The sequence below is a fragment of the Saccopteryx bilineata genome, chromosome 6 (genome assembly GCF_036850765.1).
Source record: "Saccopteryx bilineata isolate mSacBil1 chromosome 6, mSacBil1_pri_phased_curated, whole genome shotgun sequence".
Lineage (NCBI taxonomy): Eukaryota > Metazoa > Chordata > Mammalia > Chiroptera > Emballonuridae > Saccopteryx > Saccopteryx bilineata.
In genome coordinates this window covers 197,222,603-197,249,045 of record NC_089495.1, presented here as the reverse complement: position 1 = coordinate 197,249,045, position 26,443 = coordinate 197,222,603, and the positions used below count along the sequence as shown (strand labels likewise).

The following is a 26,443-nucleotide window of genomic DNA, read 5'->3' as shown; positions in this document are numbered from 1 at the left end:
TCCCGCTGCTCCTCATGTTCCCACCGGTGCCGTGATGGTGCGAGGCTGCTGGGATCCCGAGAACCCTCTCCCCAACCCATCCCTCCTTCTCTGCTATGGGGGCACCAGCCCACCCCTCACAGCGACTACATCTTCTCTGGTTGCCGGCACCCCTGGGCGAGTTCCCTCCTCCTCTCTGTTCTGGTAACTCTGTAACACTTCGCATGTTCCTTCACGTGCTGTATTATGAGCCCTTTGTTCCCCCATCTGTCTCCTCCAGCAGTCTGCAAGCTCCTCAGGGCGCAGGTGATGCCTCCTTTATCTGTGCTGCCTCCTGCTAGCCCCAAGCCTGGCTCCTAATAGGTCTTCCCCTTAATGTTTCCATTGCTCCATGTTTAGCTGAAGGGATGACATCGCTGCCCACACACATTTGTTCTCATGGAACCAAATTGAGTTTTTCTCTCTCTCTTTTTTTTTTTTTTTAGCCACGTGTTCCCAGAACGCAGCTGTGATTCTGACTCCTCAAACTCACTGGTGGTTGGGAACAGCCCTCCAGCACAATGACGTGCCCCCTCGTCTTGCTGAAGAGCGTCCGGTGTCTAGTTTACCAGCGCCCTTCCCCAGACTCTCTTGTAACTTGGACAAGCCGGCTTTACTCGGTCAAGCGTCCCTAGTGAGAACAGGGAGTGCGTCCTGGTCATTTCTCTAAGGCCAGGGGCTAGCCCAGGCCTCCTCCCTTGTAACTGCTGGTTCACAGGTGATTACTGAAGGACTTAAAGGCAGGTGAACCACAGTTATCTGCTTCCTTCGTTATCTGCTACTGGGCACCCATGGGCTGTGTGCCCAACTCCGCCAGCAGTGGGGTCAGAGGACTTACAGAAGAGGGGTTTTATTCCGTTCCCCTCACCAGCGACAGGCAGAACGAGCACATCAAATCCCAAGACCGTCCACGCCGGCTCTACTTATCCGGAGCCCGGGGAATTCCTGGGGGGTTACTAACCGCCTCTTTGGCAGGGCTGGGCTCACATGCCAGACTTGGGGCTGCTGCCCCGTAGCCCCCCACGAAGCCATTGTCTCCCAGTCTGGAGACAAGATTCCTGAGATACGTCTAGTTCCGGAGACAGATGACGCGACCGAGCTCAAAGGAGGCTGTGCACCGCGGACCACACTTTCCTCAGAGTCGGAGTCTTTTTCCTTGGGTTTGAAGGAAGCCTTCTCTCTGGAGCACTGACTCACTCACTGGCGTAGCTGAACTTTACCTAGCGCCCGCTGAGAGATCCTGTGCTGGGGACCGCGGGCACAAAGGCAAAGGAGCCCTGGAGGGGGACTTCGATTCCCCAGGAACGCCGTGATCAGCTTGGTCTACTGAAATTCACACCTCATCCCTCCCGTCAACGATCACAAGCACCCACTGTTTGCCAGGCGTTCGGCGATGCAGTCAGTGATGAGCGAAACAGGCACAGTTCCCGCCCTCCCGAGAGCCGGTCCTGAGAGTCAGGCGGGGCTCAGGAGATCGGGTCAGTCCACCAAGACTCAGTCAGGGTGGGCTTTCGACTCTACTAAGGATCAGGGTTGAGAGGCGCATGCTACTTGGGCAGTGGACAGTGGGGGAAATGAATCACTTCCAGGAGGAAGTGACCAATGGGGTGAGCTCCAAGGGAGGTCAGGCTACAACTAGGAGGAAGAGAGCATGAGAGGGTCGCATGGGAGCAGCAGAAGGAACAGCCCTGGCCAGGGCTCTGTGACGGGGCGAGGAGCCCGGTGCCATCAAGAAGTCCCAGAAATGTAGTGTCATGGGGGGTGACAATGAAGTCTGAGTGTTATTCATCGAGGCAATGACGTGGTCAGATCTGTATTTCCAACACATCGCTCCAGCTTCACTGTGAAGGCACAGTGGATCGGAGAGACGAATGTGGCAGGCACATGGGTGGGTTGGTGAGAGTTGCTGGACTCCGAGAATGGCAGTGGAGATAGAAAGATGCAATAAGAGGGAGAATGACCCGAAACAGAGATAAACACAGCCTGCTGATGGGCTGGATACGGGAAGCAGGGAGAGAGAACTGTGGAAGGGGGCGACAAGTCTCTGGTTCTCATAACAAAGTAGATGGACGGTATCGTCCATGGGTTCGAGAAACAATGGAAAATGAATAGTTTTAGAGGAGAAATGGGTGTGCTTTGGGGGTAATTTAAGCTTGTTACTCTAGAAAAGTCAGAGCTCTAAAGAGATCTGAGCTGGCAGTAAAAAAAAAGTGTGAATCTTAAGTACCTGGATGGCACCTGACGCTGGGGGCGGATGAAGCCGCCCAGGGGGAGAACAGAGTGTAGGAGCAGAAGCAGGTTTGGACAGAGGCTTGCGGGTGTGTGGTGTTGAGTGAGGGGCTCGTGGTGGGTCAGCCTGCGTAGGAGACAGAGAAGTGGCCAGACAGGTAAGAAAAATAACCAGGAGAGAGAGTGCCGGGTCCTAGAGCCAGCAGAAGACAGTGCTGGAGGAAGGAAGGAGAAACCGGCTGTGTCACACACTGTTCCCAAGATGGAATCGAGCTCCGTATCCAGAGGAGAGTGGGTATCTTGGACGCATATTTGAAAATCTTTCCTAGATACATTCTGAGATGTTCCTAAACAGAAGCACCTTCAGCAGTGATCATGAACCAGCAATGGGACATATGTGAGGGTCACAGAAAAGCAACCAAGACATTCAGAGAGGCCCTCTCAAAGGCCATATCCCAGGGGGTTAGCCAAATCCAATGAGTTTGGCCAATAGGCATCAGAGCTGCCATCACAGACTCTCTACGGTGGAGTTGTGATGAGAGGACACGCTTGGCTGGTCCAACCAGACTCCAGACATGTACACGTGAACCTTCCCCGGGACACGGCAAGTCCCACTTCCGCTTCCGCACCCTCCCCAGGGCATCTGCTCCAACTGCTGGGGAAGTGCGACTCTGTCCCTCAGGGAAGTGCGCTGACAGTGCTCAAAGGGGGAGAGGAAACGGCTCTGGGGTCAGAGGCCAGGCAGAAAGTCCCCCCCGTGTGGCTCCTGTATCTGAGAGGTAAGTGAGAGAGACGGAGACAGCGGGCAGGCCAGTCCTGGTTCTGCTGCAGCCAGGCAAGTGTCCACAGGGCTCACGTGAGCGCTCTCTGAGCAAAGGAGAACCCGGGACAGGACTCAGGTTGGCTGACGATGGGGACTCCTGGCAACGTGATCGGCTGTCTGAGGCCGGCCCTGAGCTCCTTATCAAACAGAAGCTCAATCGCGACTTTCTTTTTTTTTTTTTTTTTAATTTATTCATTTTAGAGAGGAGAGAGACAGAGAAAGAGAGAGAGAGAGGAGAGAGAGACAGGGGGGAGGAGCTGGAAGCATCAACTCCCATATGTGCCTTGACCAGGCAAGCCCAGGGTTTTGAACCGGCGACCTCAGCATTTCCAGGTCGACACTTTATCCACTGCACCGCCACAGGTCAGGCAGCAACTTTCTAAAATTTTAGCTGACATGTGCCAGCCCACTGCTGCGAGCCGAGCAGAGTGCTAACGCGCACTTTCCTACAGGAAGCCATTTACCCTTCTAAAACTCGACCCGGGGAGCTGGGTTTATTTTCCCTTTTGTGTCGATGAGAAGTGTGCACAGAAGGGGAAAGCACGCGTCTGAGGCATCTCGCTAGGGCATTTCAGAGCCGGGAGGCTGCGTGCCAGACACGACCCCTCATCGCTGCAACAAACTGTCCTTGACGGAGTTGTGGTGAAGGAGGTGCCGGCCTTGAGTCCGCACGAGAGGTCAGCCGCCGGACTCACTGGCCTGAAACCCAAGGGAACGTCCAGAGAGGCAGAACTGGAAACCATTCAGGAACACGGTAGCTGCGGGACTTCTGCCGTAAGCCCATCCTCTTCACGAGAGTCGCACGGAGTCTCCGTCCTCAGTCCCTAAAAGGCTCTGTCCCTGGTCCTGGGTGACTTCCGTCCGCTGCGCAGGAACTGGGAGCCTGAGAACTGAGACAGGGAGGCACCTGAATGCATCCTCTTCCTCTCTGCCCTCCGCTGGGAGCCCACCCGGTGACAGTCCAAGTCACCCGGAATTGGCCACGAGGCGCCAGGTGGTGGGTTTATCCACCCGGAGTAGCTCAGGGCTCTCCTGGAGTCACCTGTGTGACGTAGTCATCAAGAACCCCCTGTAGACTCAGCCTGCTCCAGTGGAGGACCCGTCTCCGACATGAGACTGTGTGCCTGACCTTCTCCCTCGCCAGCTGTGTCCTCCAAGCTCTGAAGGCTCCCCAAGGCTGAGCCAGTCCCCCCCAAAGCCGCAGTTGCTATCCCCTGCTCTTGACTCTTTTCCAGAAAAGCTGTTGTGGCACAGAATCCAGTCCCTGCCTAAGCTCCTGCCCAGAGTCCCCATCTGGCTTTCAATGCACTATCCGTCCACTTCTGCACATGGAAACCTGGGGCCCCAGGCGTGGCTCACGGTCTCTTGAAGGCTGTCCCTCCCCTCTCAATATTCACGCCATACCCAGGACCCGGTCACCATGGTCTGTTTCCTCTGCTGCCTCCTTCCGTGCTACCAAACAACCATGACGGTTGCTATCTCCCGGGGACTCCTGGGGCCCAGCAGGGGCAGTGCTGCTCAGCTCTCTCTGTCCTTTGTCAGACCACTCTGAGGAGGCTTGCCCAGGTGTGGACCCCAGCCTCTGGGAGGCACTTCCAGGGGAAAGTCCGACCAAGAGCCTCACCACTCAGAGTGTGGCCCACTGACCAGAGGCATCAGCAGCCCCTGGGAACTCATTACAAATGCAGGCTCTCGGGCCCACCCCGGAGCTACCGAATCGCCCTTTGCACAGGGTGTCTAGGTGATGCAGACGCACAGTCAAGTCCAGAGATCACTGGCTTTGGAGGAGTGGAAGTCAGAATCAGCACTTTTCAGCCTAGACAAGGGAAGATTCCGAGGAGTCCTAACTCTTGCCTTCAAAAAGGTGTAGGACCATTGTGAAAGATGGAGTAGATTTTGGTCCTTTTAATTTTTAAAGGTCAGAGCTAATACAAATGGGTAGAAGTGACGGGGACAGGTGTGGGGGCCACATGAGGAAAGGATTTAATAGGGACGTGCTACCCAGCGGAGGCCCAGCCCCTCCCTTTCCAACGTGGCGTTATGATGTAGAGAGGAGCAAGGAGCAGTCATGGTCCCTAGTCTGGTTCAGAGCGAGCCCTCGCTTTACCTGCCCACACCATCTCCACCTGCTCACCTCCTAGGCTTCCTAGATGCTCAACCAAGCCCTCGCTACCTCGACCTTCCTTTTCAGCTGTTGACCCCACCTCCCCACTCAACCCAGCCTCCTTTAACTCCCGTGACACACGTGCTGTAGGTGAGAGACAATCTCCCTGTCATCTTAAGAGTCTTGAGACTCCCATGGGGTCTACCCCCACACCTCCAAGTTACCTGCAGAGGGCAGGAAGATGTGTCACCAGCAACAAAAGGCACTGTCTGTCTGGGCAGTCAGCATGCTCCCCACCGAGCAAAAGAGGCTGCACGACCTCTTGTGCCCTTTTGGAGGTATGAGATGCTATGATTTTACGAGATCGGTCCAAAAGAAGTGGGTTTAAAATTAGAGGTATGTGAGCTTGCATCCAGATGCCATTACTAAACTCATCCTGTGACCTTGATCCAAGCTGTTCACCACAATGTGATTGGATATCCTCATTTGTAGACTAAGGGAGCAAATTCCAAGTCCACAGGGATTTTCTGAGGATCGCATATGACCATGGAGGTAAGAATGCTTGTGAAACTCTGGGGAACTCCTCATGCATGTGGCATGCTGATGGCATGACCTTGGAGCTGGTTCCAGAATGAGAGCAGGGTGCGTGTGTGTGTGTGTGTGTGTGTGTGTGTGTCTATAAACTGTGGGTACACAGTGGGTGCCAGGGCAATGATTCCTTGCAACCCGCTGCCTGAGCTCATCTACTCCTCAGGATGGAGACAGGCGGAGCCCCCAGAGCGATGCACTGAACTGTCCTCCTATAAGCGAGGCCCGTATCGGGTTCGCATCTGGATGGCTTAATGGCAGAGATACCATAATTTGGCAACAAGGGATTAATGAGTCATTTTCAAAGCGCTCTCTTTGGCTACTGGCCCAATTGTATAACCTCACTGGAGAGACTTTTCCCTGGAAAGACACGGAGCAAAAAAAATAGAAGTTGCCAATAATGAACATCTAATTGCAACTGATGAAAACCCCAGTGGACGCTCAGAACCCACACCGGTGATCATTGCTGATGGTGAGGAAAGGAAGCCGGCTCTCGGGGACATGACTCCTCACAGCCCAAGTCTTGAAAACAGTCACCGCTTAGCTGTCCGAGAGGCCACATCATCCCCGAGTCTTAACCGCGTTGGCAGGTCACCCCACCGACTTAATGACTTCTTTTGTCGAAGAGTTCCCCCTGCCTTTACTCTGGCTTTGCGTGCCTCCGGCGCTCGGTAGAGCCTTTGAAACCTTGCCTCCGAGCTGCTACCTCTGAGCCCGGGGAAGCTGGCGGCATTGCAGGTTTCTCAGATGGTGGAGGTGGTGGTGGTGGTGGGTCTGCCAAGAGGAGGCCACAGGGAAGGAGAAGAGGCGGAAGCCGGGCAACCTCCCCGTTCTCGAGTTGGGGGGCGCACCAAATCCCTCCTCGATTTTGCTGGAAGCGAAGTCTGAGAACGAGAGGCTATTTTTAAGATGAAAATTGAAGTTCAGCTAGGAAGAAAGTTGGTAGGTAAGCATCTGGATCCTTGCTTCAATGAAAAAAAAGCCTCCAGACTTTACAAATCGCATCCCAAGGCACCGGGAGCATTTGCGATTGGGATCGCGAACGACTTTGGCAGTCTCTGAGGGCTGAGATGGTGGCGAACAGACAGGAGCGAGGCGAGAAGCCTGGGGAGGAAGCAGTGCTGTTGCTGACTTTCTCTCTCTCTCTCTCTCTCTCTCTTTTTTTTTTTTTTGTAATGGAAAAATGTGGCTTCCAGATATTTCATCCGAGTGAGTGTGATGTTGATACAGAAAAATATAGAGAGACCTGAAATATTAAATCAGATTTCATGTTCATGACCATTTATTAAAGGAGGGGACAGTCACTAGAAACCGGCACAAGTTCCGCCACCGTCAGCATCTAACCGGGGAAAGGGGAACTGCCCCAAGCACTTAAACAGGAGCGAACGTGAGGGAGAATTGGTACCCAGGGTTCCGGGGAGGATGGAGAGAGGCAACCCAGAGGGTACCGTCACGGGCCGTTGCTCAGCCCAGACTGGAGAGACAAAGGGCAGTGGTGGGGTCATCAGAACCCAGAGGTCTGGGTCATACCACGGAAGCGGGACCTGGACAACTGGAGACATGGAGGGCCTGAGGCCTAGAGAGGCAGCCTTCTCCTTCCTTACGCCCCACAGTTCATGTTTCCTACGGGCCACACCCAGACGCCACCAGACAGGAGGCCCAGGGAACACAGCCTGCGGGGCTCACCTGCGTGTCCCTGCACAGCAGGGAGGAGAGAAAGGATGGGTGTAAGGCCAAATGGGCTAAAGGCTGGCAAGGGCTTTCTGTGATGTTAGGTTCACCTCACTGACACTTCTGAGAGGGGTCTAGACCTGTCAGTCAGGACGAGTGTCCAGTACCGTGTCTTAACTTGAGCAAAATCATGGCCAAGAAGAGGCAGACATCGTGACTGGCTTTCAGGAGAGCTGGGTGTGACAGTGGCTGTATCTAGAAGAGTCACAATACCTGCCCACATACGAAACGGAGATATTATTAACAATAAAGAGTTCATATATTTTGAGAGTTTTCCCCTACAAGCCCAGGATGCTGTGGTAAGCCCTTCCCATTTACTATCGCTTTTAATCTTCTCTACAACGCTATGAAATGGGTCCTCTCATTGTACCCATTCTCAAGATGGGAAAACGGAGGCTCGGAGAGACTAAGAAACGGTAGCAAGTGGTAGAGATGGGATTGAAATCCTGGCAGTCCTGTGCAGAGTTTATTCTCTTGAAACCATTAAACTATCCCCCCCCCATAAACGGGGGAGAGAGTGCCAGGCACAGAAATCTGGTTGTCCTTCCTCAGCCATCCGGACGTAAGAAGCAGACCAGTACCTGACCCGGATCCTGACCCGGATCCTGACCGGCCAGATGAAGGCGCCTCGGTATTTATTCCCGTCCCTGCTCAGTTTGCCACCAGCCATATCATGCCCTTTGTTCCCTTTATACCTGCTTTTCTGGAAGATCATTTCATTTCCTCCCATTGCCCTCTCACCAATATATAACATTCTAATATCTAAGGGATTGATGAACATGTCACATGAATCTTGTTATATGGGCCAAATTATACAGACTCTGCTCAAATGGTATTTACACTTGACCTTTTAAACTGAAGTTCCCTCATCCTTTTCACTTTTCCTGTGATATCAGCCACTATCTCCAAGCCCTGAATGTATCGCGTTTAGCTTTATTATTAATCTCTGGGCTTTCTCTGTAATACCTTTCCCGAGAGTTCGCAACCAAAGCATCCCATATAATTTCACAGGGAGACAACTCTCGCTCGAGTTTAGGCAGCTGCTTTCTGCTCTATTCCCCATCCTCCTCCTTCTCTGAGCGCACGGTGACTAATTTTTTTAAATTGCTGGCTTCCTCCTCCACATCTCGGAGCAGCGAGCCTCCACCACGAGATCTGGTTGATAATGGAGTACACGAGGAGGATTATTCCATCATTCTTCTAAGTGACATCACCTAGGATGTTTCTCAAGTAATAAATAAATTGCCTCCAATTCATCATATGACAGTAATTGCTTTTTACCCAAGATTTAACTCCGAGTTGATGTCAAGGAGCTGGAAAACGCCACAGAGAACACAGACTTTTCAAAGATAGCTCTACCCTTGCTGTGTGAAACCATTTAAGAAATACTGAGTTAAATACAAAGAAGACACAGATTTATAGTATCCCGGACTCCCTCAATATTACCCAACCAGCCCCTAAGAGGCGCGGGGGGGGGGGGGTAGGTGGGTTCGGGGATCGACTACATCGTGGCCCATACGAATAACACTGCTAAATATTGCTGACAGAGGTTGCCCTCTTTTTCAGACTTTAATGGAGGTCAGCACCCCATGAGAGAGGAATAGCTTTAATTGATTGTTGGAAAGCGCTCTGGCCGCACAAATAAATTGCTCCTCAAGTGCTGATTCTGCTTGGTCCCGTGCACCTCCCGGGTCTGTTTCTAGGTGGATCTTGTTGTGCATAGCAAATGCTTCATTTAGGTCAAATTCTAGTTCAATCATGTTACACACAGCTGGAAAGAGGGAGGTACAAGACACTGATGGTGAATTGCTTCTGAGGGCAAGAGAACTCCTACTCATTCTAAATTAAAAAAAAAATGCATTTGGAATTTAGTGATAATGGAGTTCTTTAAGACCAGTCATGACCAATGGATCCCAGGCACTGACATTACTGACAGTGAGTTTGGGAGTGTTCTGCTGGTCAGTCTGCACGCATGGTGAGGGTCAACCCATGCCCATGACCATGAAACCAAACAAAGCTAAGCAGCCTCCGATGGACTAGACCCACAGATTGGCCTCATGAGCAGCAACTCGACTCTTGGCCACAGAGGACACGCCTTGGACTCTGCCTAACGTGAGTGGTTCCAGAAGGTAATGACAACAGTGGGTACCGGAGGTGAGGTCACTGAGAGACAAGTGTGCGGTTTGGAAGCTCACCACGTACTGGAGCAGAGAAGCACGCAAGCTGACAATCAAAAGTCAGTGTGAGGGGTGGTACCAAGGAGGCCACAGGGAAGGGCGTGCATAATTCTGCTTAGGCAAAACTAGACGACACACTATTTCCACAAGTCATTCGGGACAGGCCGTGGGCATCCCTGAGACCAGCCGGCTCCCCGTGGCTGGCCCAGACGAGGTCTGCCCTGCTGACGAGGCTGAGTCAGCTCAGCACCAGCGGTCCTGGCTCCCTGTGTGCAGAAATCAGGGTGTTGAGCCAGGAGCCCGGGGGCTCGAAGCTGCTTAACTACGGCAGAGAGGAGCGCCCCCGGGCTGTGCTGGGGATTAACGGTTTAGTCTGAAGAGCAGATGCGAGAGAGAACACACACGCTTCTGGATGCCCTGCTGTGAAGTGACGGTCCGTTAGACATTCTCAGGAAGAGAGAGTGCACGGACGCGCTGAGCAGATTGTCGTTCTTCCTGTGGATTCCGAGCCGCCCTGGGGCAGCTGTGGAACAGGGAGAGGCTTCTCAGGACCAGTCAGGGCAGGTCAGCACAAGAGCCAACCCGGGATGGTCTATGGGTCAAACATGCCGGGGCACGGAGAACAGGTTACGACCGCCTGGTTGGTGAGGCAGAGGCCAATGCCACGGTGTAACCAGCACACACGCTAAGACTGTTCAAAGGCAGGAGGCACATGGGGGGGGGGGGGCAATCAGAGTCACAGAGTGGAGACCAGTCTTGAGCCAAATGTAGAATACAGCCAACAAGGAGTCCCCACAGGGGGACAGGGAGGGCCAAAGAGATCCTTTGAGATGGCAGCTCTTGGCCTTGGTGTCCTTGAGGTCTGAAGAGGTGCAGCTCTTCCGAGTGGATTCCATCTGTTGTCCAGCGCTTAGCACTGCGGCACTTCCAAGTGCATTAGTTTCTTAGGCTGTTGAAGCAAATGCCACCACAAACCGGGTGGCTTAAAACAACGGAGGTCTGGGGACTCAAGGTCTGAAGTCCAGGTGTCGGCAGGGCTCTCTGAGACCAGGCGGGAGCCTCCCTGACCCGGTCCTTGCTGCAGGTGTTGGCTGGCCACCTCGGTCATCCCCTAGTGGAGCATTCCAGCCTCTGTCGTCACGCGGCGTTTTCCTTGTGCAGAGCCTCTGTCTTCACGTGACATTCTCCTCTTCTTGTAAGGACGCCGGCCGCATTAGATCTGAGCTCACCCTCAAGACTGCATCTTCCTAATTACATCTGCAAAGACCCGCTTCTGAATAAGATCACATTCACAGAAACCAGGGGTTCGGACCGCAACCTATCGTATCTGGGAGACATAATTCAACCCACAGCACCAGGTTCAGCTGAGTCATGATCCACACAGCCCGGGAACGAGCTGCAAGCAGGAGGGAGGGAGGTTTTCGCATTTCATGAAGTAAACTCCAACCTAGTGGGAGTCGGGGCCACATGGAAAGTACCCGGGAGGAGGGGTGGACACTACCGCTTGGTTACAGACTCGGCGGTCTTAAGGATGGTTGGCAGCCCGGGCCTCCTTCCCCAGCCCAACCTCTCCTGGACCTGCACAGCGAGAGCCCAGGCTGGGCTCCGGGCTCAGCGGGGGCTGGACCTGCAGATCTGGGGGAGCCCCATTCAAAGGCTCCAAAGGGTCAATCTCTAGAAAGCTTGGCAGGTGGAAAAAAATAAAGGGAACTGGACGTTTGCGGAGCCTTGACCCTGTGCGTATGCACTTTTGCTCAGCAACCTCGCAGAGCGATGGTCAAGACGTTTTTACCTCTAGATCTGAACTGTCCATAAAGCCACGCATGCGCTCTGAGTGCCTGAGATGTGGCTAGTGTGACCGAGGGACTGAATGTCACAATTTATCTTATTTCGACTAATGTAAATTTTAAACAGAAGCAGTGTGAAGTATGTTGACGTATAAAACCCAGTGTTGCTCTTGTTTTTGGATATTTCACTTTAACTGTTTAAAATTTAGCACCTGGGTTGAGAAGTGTGCTACACGTGTGTGTAACATTGACACCTGACTTCAGACTGAGTGCCAAAAAAAAAAAGGAATGTAAGCATTTTTCATTCGTAATTTGAAAATATCAATCACATGTTAAAATGACAATATTTTGTACACATCGGGTTAAACTACATTTAAATTCGTTTTACCTGTTGCTTTTTACTTTTCTCATGTGATTCTCCCCCCCCCCAAAAAAAAAAAACTTGAAATTACATCACACGGCTGAAATTCTATTTCTATTGAACAGTGTAGCTCTGGAGGTTTTCAACAGGGGGCGCTTTAGCCTTTCAAGGAACATTTAGACATGTTGGGAGATCTGGGGGATAGAGTGCTGCTACTGGCATCCAATGGCTATAGGTCAAAGATGCCGCTAAACATCCTACTATGCACCGGACAGCCCCCGCCCCCACAACAAAGAATTATTCGTCCCCAATGTCACTAGTGTCAAGGCTGAGAAACCCTGTCACAGACCATGAGTTCCTTGAAGCAGACAGAGGCCAACAGGTCAGGGAGACTGAAGCGCTGGCTGGAGTTCGTAGAGCAAAGACATTGAAGCTATTATCACACTCAGTTCTCACGAGGAACCGGGGCTCCAGGAATCCCTTATCCCCACTTCTCCAGATGGAGGGGCGGAGCCCAGAGAGGAGAAATCACCTGCCCAGGATCACCCACCAGGTAGGAAGTGGCAGAGCCTCGAGCCGAACTCTGTCTCCATTCACTCTGAACGCCAGCCTGTTCCTCGTGGTTCTCTGAGCTGGTGATGGTGTTTGACAGTTTCATGTCGCCATGGCTCAGATCCGGATACTTGTCCTTTAAATCAGCCATTGTGACTACCGGGAGATGAGTACCCCCAGAACGCCCTTTGGAAAGGCCAGCCAGCTCAAAGAGAAGCACGTGCAGGCACCGCACCCATCAAATGAGGCCGAGGGACGTGGGGGAATACACAGAACCCCAGGAAATAAACCTGTCGGGGGAGGAACATTCAGATGCCTCAGAAGGCAAGAGGCAAGAACGAACGGGGCAGATACGGGATCGCCTCTGTTTAAAGAAAACATTCTCGGACAGCTTGATTTGACAGAACCCCAAGAACAATGACCCAGCAAAACGGAGCAGCTCACACGCTCCGGGGAAGCACTGCTTCTCGATAAATAGGGTGTGAGCACATGGTGAGCATCGCTTTCCTCTCACTTGTCCCCACCCGGCCACCTGCAACTCCTGCCTTCCTTGGGCCTGTGACAGTGTGGGGGGGGAGGGGGGCTGGCATTAGGTGTGGGCTTATTATGTGTTGCCCCTGAGTAGGGCACTCCCGAGGGTCATCTAATGTAATTGTTTTTCTTCCCTTGACCATTTGAGAGTAAGCTGGGGATATATGATGCACCATCCTTCTGAGTACCTAATGCATCCCTTAATAAGACTCTGAGGCAAGTGTGACAATTAGTTGTATGCAACTTGCTTAAGGTCACAGGACTAGGGAGTGGCTAAGAGGACACTCCTGGAGGCTTAGGAGTGATGCACTGGGCCAAGAAGGTCAATGGCAAGGACACAACTTGGCTTCAGTGAGAGTTGCTGGGGTTCACCCAGCTCTCCTATAGCTGGGCCGGGGCGCCTCCTCTCCAGCCACTGTGCTGGCTGCTAACAGCCCACAGAGCCCCCCTGCCCTGTGGAGGTGCCCTCTGACCAAGGGCTGTCGCCGCCCCAGGAAGGAACGCACTCTTGTGGCAGCCCACAGCCAGTGGGTCACGACTCTGCTGTGCTTGTTGGTTGGGCCCCTTGTCTCAAGGGTGGAGCAACTCTGTGATACCTGTACCCCCGAGCCCCTGTGAGCTCCTGTGAGTTTCCCTGTGAGCTCGGGAAACTCAGGCTCCACATCCTCCCTCCGCTTCCTCCCCTGCCCCACCCCGACCCCCACACTGCCTCCCTCTGAGACTGCTCCTCAGTGAGTACTCTGCACAGGAACCCCTGTCCCAGACTGTGTCTAGGGGACCCCACCCGAGACATTCGCTAACAGCAATGCTCCTGAGTCTTGGAAAAGGTGTGGGCAGAACTGGAAGGCACAAGATGGCTGGACTCACGTCATCCCTGCCTGCCACACTGTCTTTTCCACCATGATAAACTGGCCAGCTTGGGGCTAGTACTGAGGAAGCCACTGACTCATCAACAACTTTGAGAGAGGTGACAGTCAAATATTTGAAATCTCCAAGAAACTTCCCACTGACCAGAAAGGGCCCCCTGCCTAGAGATTCCAGGTCGGCAGGGACTCTGGTCTCAAGGGTGACGTTGGGCATCAGCCTCTGACAAAGATGGGCTCTGCACCCTGGCCTTGCAGAGTGGCAGATGTTCACATGAAATGAGATCTAGCTACGTGTTCAAGAGAAGGGGCTGGTAGTTCCTTCCAATGAATATCTGCTCTAGACCGGGCACTCCCACAGCACCATTTTCCCCATCCGTTACCTTGTTCTGTCTCAGAATACAACTCCAGAAAATCCTGCATGTGCAGAGTATATAAGGGAACGGCAAGAGACAGGCACCATTATTCCTCTTAAAAGATAAGAGGGGAGGGAATCGTCCCATTTAAAGGACCTTGTCCAGGACAGATGGTAGACCTGGGATCAGAGCCGGATCTCCGTAGTCCCTAAGTGTAGACATGCAGGGTCCAGGTTCCTAATCCGAGACCCCAGTGCAGTTGTAACCTGTCTGGGAAACACTCCTTTACTTCCCAGTGTGTGTTTGTGGTGGACGCTACACCTTCTCCTTTGTAACACCACGCACAGCTGGAGTTGTGCCCTTCCTTGTGTAGTGTTTGGACTAGTGGCTCCTTCCCCTCCCGGAAAGGCATAGGGACATACTTTCTCTTGCTCATCATTGTATTCCTTGGCACCTAGAATGGTGCCTGGCACATAGTAGGTACTTCGTAAGCATTAATAGAATGCATGGGTGGATGGGGGATGAGTGGGTGAATGGATGGGTGGGTGGAAGGATGGGTGGGTGGATAGATGGGTGGATAGATGGATGGATAGATGGATGGGTGGGTGGGTGGATGGATGGGTGGGTGGATGGATGGATGGGTGGATGGATGGATGAATGGAAAGATGGATGGGTGGATGGGTGGGTGGATGGATGAATGGAAAGATGGGTGGGTGGATGGATGGGTGGGTGGATGGATAGATGGATGGGTGGGTGGGTGGATGGATGGATGGGTGGGTGGATGGATGGATAGGTGGGTGGATGGATGGATGGGTGGATGGATGGGTGAATGGATGGGTGAATGGATGGGTGGATGGAAAGATGGATGGGTGGATGGGTGGGTGGGGTGGAGGGACTGCCAGTTCCTCTGTGGCACCCCAGGCCCGGAGGACCTGCTGAGCATGGGTCACTCTCACTCCCCTCCCACCCGCCCAGGACTCTGGTGATCACCTGTGGTGAGGAGGCAGAGTGGAGTCCCCGGGGTCACCTGGGCGCTGCCCATTGGTGCTGACCACAAGGAAGCCAGTCCCCAGGCAGCATGCAGAAGAGAAGGAGAGAAAGAAACACACATGAAAACGTGCGGTACAGTGAACAAACCTGCAATTCTCGTGGCTCTGACGAGCTCACACTATACAGCAAAAGAACATCATGATCTAAAAGATCTAAAAAGAAACAGGGCCTGAACTAGATTTTAAAAAGTGGAACAAGATTAAGAGTCACCACTTATCAGGCACCCATGATATACTGGGTGCTCTGCCAGGGTACCTCACGTACAGTGTTTCTGAGACAGAACCACCCAGAAAGATCAGTGTGAGTATCCACGAACCCACCGCCTTTCCACCCAAACAGCTTCTCTCCCAAGCTTCCCTTCCTTAGCAAACGGTGCCACCCCCCATGCGGCTGCTCAGTCCTTCTTTACCCTCTTCCTCTGGTTTCCCGCTTCTCATCACTCAGCATGCCTTACCCCTTCTTCCCCAGAAAACTCCTGGAGCTTCCTCCTTCTCTGCAATGTCATTTCCACTCAGTGCAAGCCACCACCATGTTTCACCTAGACCAGGGGTCCCCAAACTTTTTACACAGGGGGCCAGTTCACTGTCCCTCAGACCATTGGAGGGCCGGACTATAAAAAAAACTATGAACAAATCCCTATGCACACTGCACATATCTTATTTTAAAGTAAAAAACAAAACGGGAACAAATACAATATTTAAAATAAAGAACAAGTAAATTTAAATCAACAAACTGACCAGTATTTCAATGGGAACTATGCTCCTCTCACTGACCACCAATGAAAGAGGTGCCCCTTCTGGAAGTGCGGCGGGGGCCAGATAAATGGCCTCAGGGGGCCGCATGTGGCCCGCAGGCCGTAGTTTGGGGACCCCTGACCGAGACTGTTCAAGCAGCCGCCAGCTGCTCTACCGACCTCCCGTCTGGCTCCCCCGCAATCCAGGTGCAAAGCATCAGCGGCCCCACTGTTCTCAAGGTAAGGTTCAGACGCCCCGGTCCAGCTCGCGGGCTCGCAGCGACAGTCCTCCGCCTGGCCCCTCTCCCTTCCCCCCCCCACTACCACCCTCTGCGTGCTGCCCCACGCACGGACTCCTCCCCCTCGTGAACAGTCCTCCTCCCTTCTGGTCTGGAGGCCTTGCCTAGGCTTGTCACTCTGTGTGGGACACCCCCCCCCCCATTCCTGCCTGGGCACCTGGCCAATAACTGCTCATTCCTTGGGTGTCAGTTTACGACTCTTTCTCTCCGGGGAGTCTTTTGTGACTCATCATGTGCGGGACAGATGCCCGGTCTCTGTCTTTCCATCACACCCTAGTCTTCTCACCGTCTTACAAGGGGCTCCCCGCCCTCATGTCTATGATCTCCTCGAAGGCAGCCACGGAGCCTCGCTGACTAGCGCACCTCCGTGGCCTTACCCCGCCTGGCACATAGGAGGCACTCGTGGACTGTTGGTTGCATAAACGAATGAACGAATGAAGAAAGGAGTTAGAGAGCTGCTATAACTTGCTGGAGATCACGGAAGTAATAACTGGCGGAGACCAGATTCGGACTCTGGTTTGCCCGATTCGTGTTCCCATCCTACCGAACCCACCACTTGCGTCACCAAAGAGAATGATACAAAAAAGGCACGACGGTGTCCTGCGCTGGTCTAAGGCTGCTTGTTTCTGTCGTGATCTACCAACAAAACCGCGTCAAGTTCTCACACGAAAGGGAGAGAGAGGCAGGCCGTTCCAGAGCGGCTGAGGCTGAGGAACAGGAGACACGTAAACGCAATAATTCACACGAAGGGCGAGCTCGACTGACAGCCGTGAAATGCTATAAAATGTACCCAATCCAAGGGAAATTTTTTTTTTAATTCACTCTTCTTAATATATATATTTTTAATTTTGGTTATTCATTTTTAGAGAGGGGGGGGAAGGAGCAGGAAGCATCAACTCCCATATGTGCCTTGACCAGGCAAGCCCGGGGTTTCGAAATGGTGACCTCAGCGTTCCAGGTCGACGCTTTATCCACTGCACCACCATAGGTCAGACAGAGGGAAAAAAAAATTTTTTTTTTTTTGACAGGCAAAAATGATATGAGATATAAAATTCATGGTCCGTAAATGCTATGGGAACGCAGCCATGCTTACTCTACAGGTGTCGTCTGTGGCTGCATCTGGGCCGTCACCACAAAGCTGGCGGCTCTGTGGGCCACGGGGTCACTGGCAGAACGATGCAGGTTTGTCCTGACGGCACAAGAGCAGCCATCGGTAAGACATGGGGACCCAATCAATTCAATGAAAAGGAAAATACAGATGGTAGTTTGGAAAGAATAAAGTTATTCTTTTATTTAAAAAAAAAAAAAAAGCTGAAGAGTAGTTCCTCTCTGGCCCTCTACAGAGAAGTTTGAAACTCCTGTTCGAAGTGGCTCACTTTTATTCCTTTTCCCTCAACCATGTGAAGCAGTCAAGACCAGAACGGTTGGCCTTGCACATCGGAACAAACAGAACGGAGGGCTAGAGAGACGCGATGACTCACACGTCCCCCCCCACCCCCCCAGCCTGTTTCAGTAGCATCCTCTGTGTCCTCCCGGCCCCCGCCTTGTCCTCGCCTTGGAGCTGCAAGTAGGGGGCTCTCTTGACAGAGGCGTCTGCCTAAGCACCTCCAAGGACTTCCCTCGTCTCAGGACAACGCCCACGTCCATGCTCTGGGGCTGCACAGAGTCCTTGGTGTGCTGGTCTGGCCGGCCACTTCAGCCTCCCCTCTCATCACACCCAGCTCCCATGGGTCACACTGGCATGCCGGCCATTGTTCCTCTGTCCTGTGCCGCTCAAGGCCGGCGCCATGCTCTCCTGCTTCCTTGGCTCGGAAGATCTCCTGCCTCTCCAACCTTGTGCAGTAGGATCACGGTCACCCTCCTTTCAAAACTTGTCGTGACCATGTCCCTGAGAACACACGCACGCCTCACACGGGTTTATGTTCTCCTTCTCTATGTTCCCATGGCACCCTGAATGCACTTCCTCTCCTTGTAGCCCTTACCCGACTAATACAATCTATCTGTCTGTGGCTCTCCCCATAGCTCCTACTTGCGGAGTGCTTATTATACGCCAGGCATTAGAACAGCATTTTATATGCACCAGCCCCATCAGATAAGTGGTATTAACTGTCATTGTTTCATATTTGGGGGAATGGAGACACAGAGACATTAAAGACCTTTTCCAGCTGAGAATCAAAGACTGCCCCAAACCGGAGGCAAAGTTCTCAACCTCTAGAGGACGAGGGGTCACAAATCAATTCTAAGTTGCACCCAATAAATGTTTACTGAAAACTAAATGGAGAACTGAAATCCTGGTTTAGTATTTTTCACTAACCGGTCATGTCACTTGGAAGATTACATACATTTACATTTCAGTTTCTCTGCCTATAGAATGGGGATAATAAGTATCTCATGAAGTTCTTTTAAAGATTAAATAGAAAACAGCCAAAGCCTTACTTAGTTCAGTGGGCAGGCCCAGAGCAGCCTTCCCACCCTACCCTCTGGGGCTACGACTCTGCTTCATAGGAATGCCCCGCTGTGAGGGCTAGGAACAGAGATGTGGCCGGACAGGTGCTAGAATGGGGACAGGTTTTCCTAGTGGGTGGAGTGGCAGCAGAGAAGGGATGGACCATGGGTCTCACAGGACACAAAGGGAAGCAGAAATAGGAAAAGGACTCATATAAATCATGCTAGAGATCACGAGTGTTTACTAGTGACGGACCCATCTCTCCTTCTTAGGGATACATATGAATCCAGGTTTCATCAAAGCCACATAAGTGAAAGTGACATGAGTAATTTCCAAGGGAGGTATTTCAGGTCCAGGTTACCGCCTCCATAGATGCTCCCTGCCCCAGCTCTAGGGTCCTTTGAGGCCACATTGATTCTGGTTGGCATCACCACAAATGCACCACTGTGGTTTTCAGTTACTGAGATTTGGGTATCTATCTGTTGCTGTGGCAACGCCTACCCTATCCGGACTAATCTAGGGACAGAGAAGGTGGCAGGCAGGGTCTTGCTTTCTCCTCCATCACCTGGTTCCCCACCACACGGCTTTTTACTAGAGGGTTCATGACCCCGCCTGCCCTCTTCACAGTTCTCGGCCCCTGCTCATGTGTACAGTATACGTCAGCTGTCGATGAAAACATCAAGAGCATGCAGACATAAAGGAGGTCAGGATGCCGAGTACCTCAGACTTCTTTTCTGAGTTTTTTCCTTTCTAGAGCAACGAATGTTCAAATGCAGAGATGCTGATGGGCTAAAGGTGGCGCTGAAGTTGATAACCTTGAAGACAAACTCATTTCTTGATTCATCAGCTTCAGTTATGTTGTGGAAGTGAAGATAGATGAGGACCCCATATCCCAGGACGTAGCCTGGACACCACTGAAGATAGGCCAGAGACCCATCATACTCTAAAGATGCTCTTATCAACCTATATCAATGCCCAGAAAAGAAGCATGAGAAGGAACTAACAAACAGAAGACAGTGGGCCTTGAGAGTGGCCCATGGAATCTCACCCACATTATGGTATTGACAAGATTCAAAATGGTGCCATGGAAATGCCATCAACATTGGAGTTAGATCTTGGCTACAATTCTGAGGGACCCTGAGCTTTTTTTTTTTTTTTTTTTTTTTTATTTTTCTGAAGCTGGAAACAGGGAGTGACAGTCAGACAGACTCCCGCATGCGCCCGACCGGGATCCACCCGGCACGCCCACCAGGGGCGACGCTCTGCCCACCAGGGGGCGATGCTCTGCCCATCCTGGGCGTAGCCATGTTGTGACCAGAGCCACTCTAGCGCCTGGGGCAGAGGCCACAGAGCCATCCCCAGCGCCCGGGCCATCTTTGCTCCAATGGAGCCTTGGCTGCGGGAGGGGAAGAGAGAGACAGAGAGGGAAAGCGCGGCGGAGGGGTGGAGAAGCAAATGGGCGCTTCTCCTGTGTGCCCTGGCCGGGAATCGAACCCAGGTCCTCCGCACGCTAGGCCGACGCTCTACCGCTGAGCCAACCGGCCAGGGCGACCCTGAGCTCTTTATTTAATCCTTTTTGAGTCTTTCTGGCTTCATCTTTTGAGTAAGGGTAATAATGATGGTCACTATTCATTTGGGGCATAACATGTGCCAGGCTTTACTTCCGTCCTTACCTTGTATCTCAAGTCAACATACACAGCCTGTGACCAGCACACAGTAGGGATTAATTTTGCTAACCCCCTTTTACCTCCAACTTCAACACAATACCGAAACTCCATCAGTGAAAGCACAAATGGAGCTTTCTTCTCTGTATTTATAACCCTTGTCTCCCGCCTACCCTGACTCTTCTCCTTCCTTGACCTTTTAGTCTAAAAGGCGTCTTATTCCTTTTGTAAGACACAACTGCTTTGGAACAACGGATCTGAGCTGAAGTCAACTCAGGTGCCTCAGGTCTTGAGTCGCTAATTCTCATTTCTAGCCTATAGGAATGAATTAAGACTCCCCAGGCACATGCTTGAAGGACAAGAGTTGATTGGCTTTTGTTTTCCTGGACTATCACACCAGCTTTGTCTTCCTGAGTGGGGTGTGGAGAAGGTGTGTGTGTGTGTGTGTGTGTGTGTGTGTGTGTGTGGAGGGGAGGGTGCAGGTTAGAGTGAATCTACAGAGTAGAGGTTAGGTGGAGGACAGAAGACTAGAGAGATGTACGAGCTATTGTAGCAAGAAAAACTTTAAAGCATTAGGATGTTTAAAGCTCATCTTTAGGATATTTTATGGTTTACTTATGATTAGTCCTCGTCTCCCATTTTGTCACGAAACTTTCTAGAAACTCCATATTATTCCATTGGCATTTTAGGGCCTAGAGGACACCGGCTGAGAGCAAAGGGGACCCTGAGTCAAGGAGACATTTTTACACTCAAGTAACTCTGAGAGCCCCAGCATAGAAAATGCATCTCACTGGGCACGGTTAGGGAAGAACAGCACTGTCCTGCCCCACCCCTCCACCAACCACACACCGTGGGCTTTGCCCTCTGAACGTCTGGGATTTCTAAGGACTGAAGAACAGCCAAGAGTTTCCAATGGACTGGTCGCTACAATCTTGCCTCTCACAAGTAGTCCTTCATTATGGCCCCTACTCCAGCTACCATGGCAAGATCTGGGCATCCTCTGGTCCTGGGCCCCTCCCCAAACTTCTGAGCAGATGATACGAAAAGGAAAAGCACTGTAGTCAAAGATCGGCACATGAATGAGCAAGATCATCAACAACCACATTTTATTGCTACGAAGGATCTCATCTAAATACAATGACCTACAGATGAAAAGGTTAATGCTGAAAGCCGAGACCATTCCCTTTCCATTTCTGCACTTCAAATCTAGCTTGAGTCTATTCGATCAACGCCTGACTCGGACAATTGTCTGAGAAGCGAGTAGAGTTCAGTCTTTCCTTTTCTTCCTGAGACAACAGCGGAGAGAGGACACGTGCTTAGGAGACCTGGGTCTCCAGGTCTCAGATCGCAGAAGGTCTGAAAGAGAAGAGGTAGAAAGGTAGCCCAAGCTGTTTATCATCCGTCGTGTCCTTGGCCTTTCGCATGTATCAACAGCTCCAATCGTCAGGAGAACAAACTAACCATCTCAAGCTTAAAAGTGAAGTTATGGACCCAGAGGCTGTGACCTGCCCAAGGTCAAGCAGTTAAGTTGTGGATGCAGGATTTTAATCCAAGTGTCTCTGATTCCCCATGACTCCATGCAATTTGCTTAAGTTCATATATTTATATATATATAAAACACAGAACTTTCCAGATAGCATTGGACCAACGGGGAGGGGAGAGGTAGGCAGTTCCCATCCTATCGCAGACAGGTCCTACATCGCACTTGGCTTCTCACGCCACCTGTGCGCGTTATTCTGTGGGTAAGGAAGCCCTGGATACATCATTCCTCCGCTCGGCCCCAGTATTAGCAGCTGCAAAATGAGGGCATCTCACTGGAGAATGGGTACCGACTGGTCCTGCCAGCTCCTGCAGGGGGGGCCATCCAGTACGGAGGGTGGAGAGAAAACAGGGGATGAAATGCTATACTTTAGGCTCCACCACTATAGAAAGAAGCCACATTTACAAAAGGCCATCGCCCACACCTGTTGTCTGTTGCTGTCGGGACAATGGGTTTAGCCCGTCACGCTGACATGGGCCCCTTATCTCCTGCTTCGTTCTTCCGGAGTCCGGCTTCCAGCACCCACTGCGGGGGTTGTTCTAATGGGGACCCTGAGAGAGTGTTTACTGGATTAAAACTGTGCTGTCCTCTGCAAAGTGACTCTGCAAATGGCTTTATGGGTTCCCGGATTTATTCTATCTCACTGACTCGGCTCAGTTTGCAAATCAAATCAAAGCTGATTTTTCTAATGGCCTCTTGGGCGCGCCCAGCGGGGCTCGGTGAAGCCAGCTGTGTCCCTCCGAGGGCTCGGCCAAGGACGGCGGTAGTGGCTGCTTGCTGGTGGCCAGAGCGGGTCCAGGGGGAAGGCGGCGGGCAAGCGAGTGCCGGCTGGACTCTCACCGGGGCTGGGGGAGCAAGTCAGAGGAAGTGAATTTTATTTTGTGGAAGGAGAAAAGGCAGATGGGACTCAAAGACTGAGTGACAGGAATAACGGGGAGCCAGTGTGGACTCATGAGAGGGAGGATCCCTCTAACTGAAGTGTCCAATGGTGATAGGAAACCCCTGGGGGAGTAGTGAGGTCCTTGTCCTAGCAGGTGCCCAAGCAGAGCGTGGATGGTCTTTTCACTACAGGGGATTGTAGATCACGTAGCTAATCCCTACCTCTACGGTTTATACTCCTACTTTCCAAGAGAAGAGGTCTGACAAGTAGCTTATGTTTGAAACAATGAAACCATGGAAGAATAATATGTTAGCATTCTGTCCATCCATGCACCTATCTATCCGTTGATTCATTGACTGATGAATCATTTGGTCCATCAACTCATTTACCCATTGGTTCAGTCAGCAGGTTTTCTTAAGCACCAACGTGCGCAGAACCTGGTGACGCAGCAGTGCTCAAAGGAGGCACGTTCCTGTCACGTCACTTAGAATCTAGCTGACGGACAGATACCAAATGTTGCAAGTCATGATGAATGCTATTAATAAAATGTCCAGGGTATGATGAGAGCGGAGAATGCTAGAGATAGATATTGGATGGGAGGCCAGGAGGGTCTTTATGAAGAAGGTTTAAACTAGTCAGAAAGATGTATGTCTGGCAAGCAGATAATTTCAGGCCGAGGGAACAGGACGGGCAAAGGTCCTGAGGTTGGCAGGCACTTGACGTGATCTGAAGAACTGAAAGGAGACCAGTGTGCCAGAGTGGAGTGACCCCACTCCCCAGCTCCGGCTGAGCTCCCACTCGGATTCCCGTGAATCGCCAGTCCAAAGCAAGCAACATCAGACCCCTGGCTGAGGAACGCCATCAAGAAGGATGTGAACCCGGGCAGTGACCACAAGCCCCCATCAATGAAAATGACCGCTGTCAAGACTTTTGAGATGAGCCTGTCTGGGTCCCAGAGTTGACCTTTCTATTAACGACGGCCAGACTCCCACCCCAGGTGCCTTCGGCGTGAGGTTCTGCTCTGCCCCTGAAAACGGGCATTGCCCCCAGTGATATGTGAATCCGCCGGCTAGAGCCTCTCTAAATACAGGGGGCTTCTGGCTCTTCGCGTGGGGCTTACCGTGTGAGGTTCTGAGACCGCTGGCCTCCCAGGCCCCACCCTTACTCTGGCTCCTATGCAGTCCGCACTGTTCGTGGAGGAGGCGTGCTGACGGGACAGGGAGCGCCTCTGGCCTCTGGCACTGCACCCGCCCCCGAGCGGCAGAGCCCCAGGTGGGGGCCCGGAGACACACGTGCCCATACTACGCGGGGCGGACGTCTGTCCCCATTCTCTTTGGAAGCACTGACCACAAACATAACTGCACCATTATCTGTACAATCATCCATACCGTGTCTGTCCCCACAGGAGACCGTGAGCCTGCTCAGGTCAGGGCCCACGCCTGCCGGTCTGCCACGAAATTCCCAGTTCTCGTCAAGATGCCTGGCTCATGCATGCTCAGCGAGGGAGCGGATGAGGTGCAGGAAATAACAGTCAAGAATAATAATCAAAAATTTTTTTTTCCCAAAACACTTTGCAGTAAATAAAACACTTTTATGTTTATTATGCCGTTTGATCCTCATAACAGACTGGGTGGTAGAGGTCTGGCGCGTTGGAGCTGCCTAGAGCAGGCTGTTAAACATTCAGGATTTTTTTTTCTTTCCTTTTGCTAGCCAGTTGCTAAACCACTGGGAACTTGAAATTAGACCTGGTGGGGAAATTTACACCTAAAGATCAACAAAGAGGGGCTTTTCTCTTTACAAAGAGCAGGTTTATCAGCAAACCACCGGCTGTGTGTACGTTCAAACGGTTCTGCTGCGATTGGGATCGCTTTGTATCTGATGCCGCTGAGTTCCGGGAAGAGTGAGCGAGACCCTCTGGGTCTCTGAGCCTGGCTGCAGCGAGATGCTGACTCCAACCCATTCACTTGTTCCAGCAGGCACTTTCCGAGAGTCGACTCTGTGCGCAGGAACTTCCTGCCGCGGCGACGCGTGGTGAAGATCCAGCGGCTCCTCATCAGAGCGCCTCTCGAAGAGAAGTGCTGGTTCCTTCCCCAGGAAGGCGGCCTGTTTGGGCCTCAAGACCGTGATTGGATCCGCCCCTGATGCTCCAAGGTTATGTGGGGTCCCCCGGCCACAGGCAGCCTCACTCAGCTCCTGAAGGGAACAGGAGCCAAAGCTGGACCTCAGCCTGCCTCCGGGCTCCCCTCTGGCGGGGCTGGCCCCTGCTCCTTTCACACCTTTACAAACTACCGGGGTCACACTGTGAATGCTGCACTGTCAGAGGTTCCCATGGGAACCACAGGTCACTGCCCCTGACTGCATGGTTCCTAGGATGGATTGAACTTTGACCCCCCCCTCACATTTACACATTGAAGTCCTTACCCCTCAGCACCCCAGAAAGTGATCTTTATTTGGTAGCAGGGTCCTTGCAGATGGAATCCGTTAGGATGAGGTCATCCTGGAGGAGGGTGGGTGCTAATCCACTGTGACCAGTGTCCTTATGAAAAGGAGAAATTTGGACACAGAGATAGATGCACGGAGGGAGACCGCCACGTGCAGAGGAAGGTTGAGATCAGGGTGATCTCTCTATAAATCAAGGAGCACCAAAGACAGCCAGCAAACCACCAGAAGCTAGGGCAGAGGCACGGGAAAGATCCTGCCCTCACAGCCCAACGGGAGAACCCACCCTGCCGACACCCTGATGTTGGGCTTCCAGCCTCAGGACCGTGAGACGATATGCTTTGCCGTTTAAGCCACGCAGCCTGTGTGCCTCCGGTACAGCCACCACAGAAAACGAGCACAGGTCCCTGAATTTGCAACCCTCCAAGCCGGGCAGTGCTCTTTTGTAGCTCTGGCGACTGAGAGTGACACTGTGGACAGAGAAACTCTAGATCTGCCCCCCCCGCCCCCAAGCCAGGTGTGACATCTAACAGTAGACGTGCTGGGCGTGGGGTCAGGTGAGAATGACCCCGAGTGAGTGTTTGGAGCTGTTCCGTCTGAGTGGCAGCCCTCCAGTTCTCCAGTTCTGCGAGACCCACACAGCTGACCACAGACACTGTCTGGAGTCGCCACGATCGGGGACAGGACGTAAGCAAGTTGCTTTATCACCGGAGCACTGGCCTCCAGCCTGCACATGTGGTCACACTCCAGGGGCCAGATGCCCGCTGGCAGACACAGGAGGAAGGGGCCACGATGACGGAGGTGGAGGAGCTGGAGGAAGCAGATGGCCCGTGGGACCTACCACTGGGACTTCCTGTCCCCCCACACCTGTGGGATTCCCAGTTTTGTATTTTCCTCTATTTAAAAAAAAACAAACAATAAAATCATGTTTACAGCAAACTCACAAAGAGGGAAATGTGATTCAGGAAAGCGATGGGTCAAATATTGATTCACGGCTTTAGATCAGGATACGAAGTCCCCATGGGCACTCTGCGTGGATTTAGACGCGGTTCGCCTTTAATCGACCCTGAATGATGCTCCTACAGGAATGCCAGGCACAGAGCAGACACGAACCACAACCAGGTTTCCTCCCCTCGCCTTCGCTCCGCAGTCACTTAGCGCCCTCTTCTCCCACGGGTGCCGAGCGGGGACCCCTCCTGGTATTGTGGGGGACGGGTATTCTGCGTCAGCCAGCGCCCTGCCCTGCTGCGGGGTGCTGACGGCCCGGCTCCT

At 52.4% G+C, this 26,443-nt stretch overlaps 1 protein-coding gene across 13 annotated transcripts in view; it reads right to left on the bottom strand.

Moving 5' to 3' along the window:
* Window positions 1-26,443, bottom strand: part of PTPRT (protein tyrosine phosphatase receptor type T) — a 956,692-nt gene that overhangs the window by 144,731 nt on the left and 785,518 nt on the right. For 7 of the 13 annotated variants that reach the window (XM_066235857.1, XM_066235861.1, XM_066235858.1 and 4 more), the window contains one exon: window positions 15,111-15,167. The exons of the other annotated variants lie outside the window; for them this stretch is intronic. In XM_066235857.1, the coding sequence (XP_066091954.1) occupies window positions 15,111-15,167 (57 nt within the window). The remainder of the gene's footprint in view (window positions 1-15,110; window positions 15,168-26,443) is intronic. 13 annotated transcript variants of the gene reach the window in all.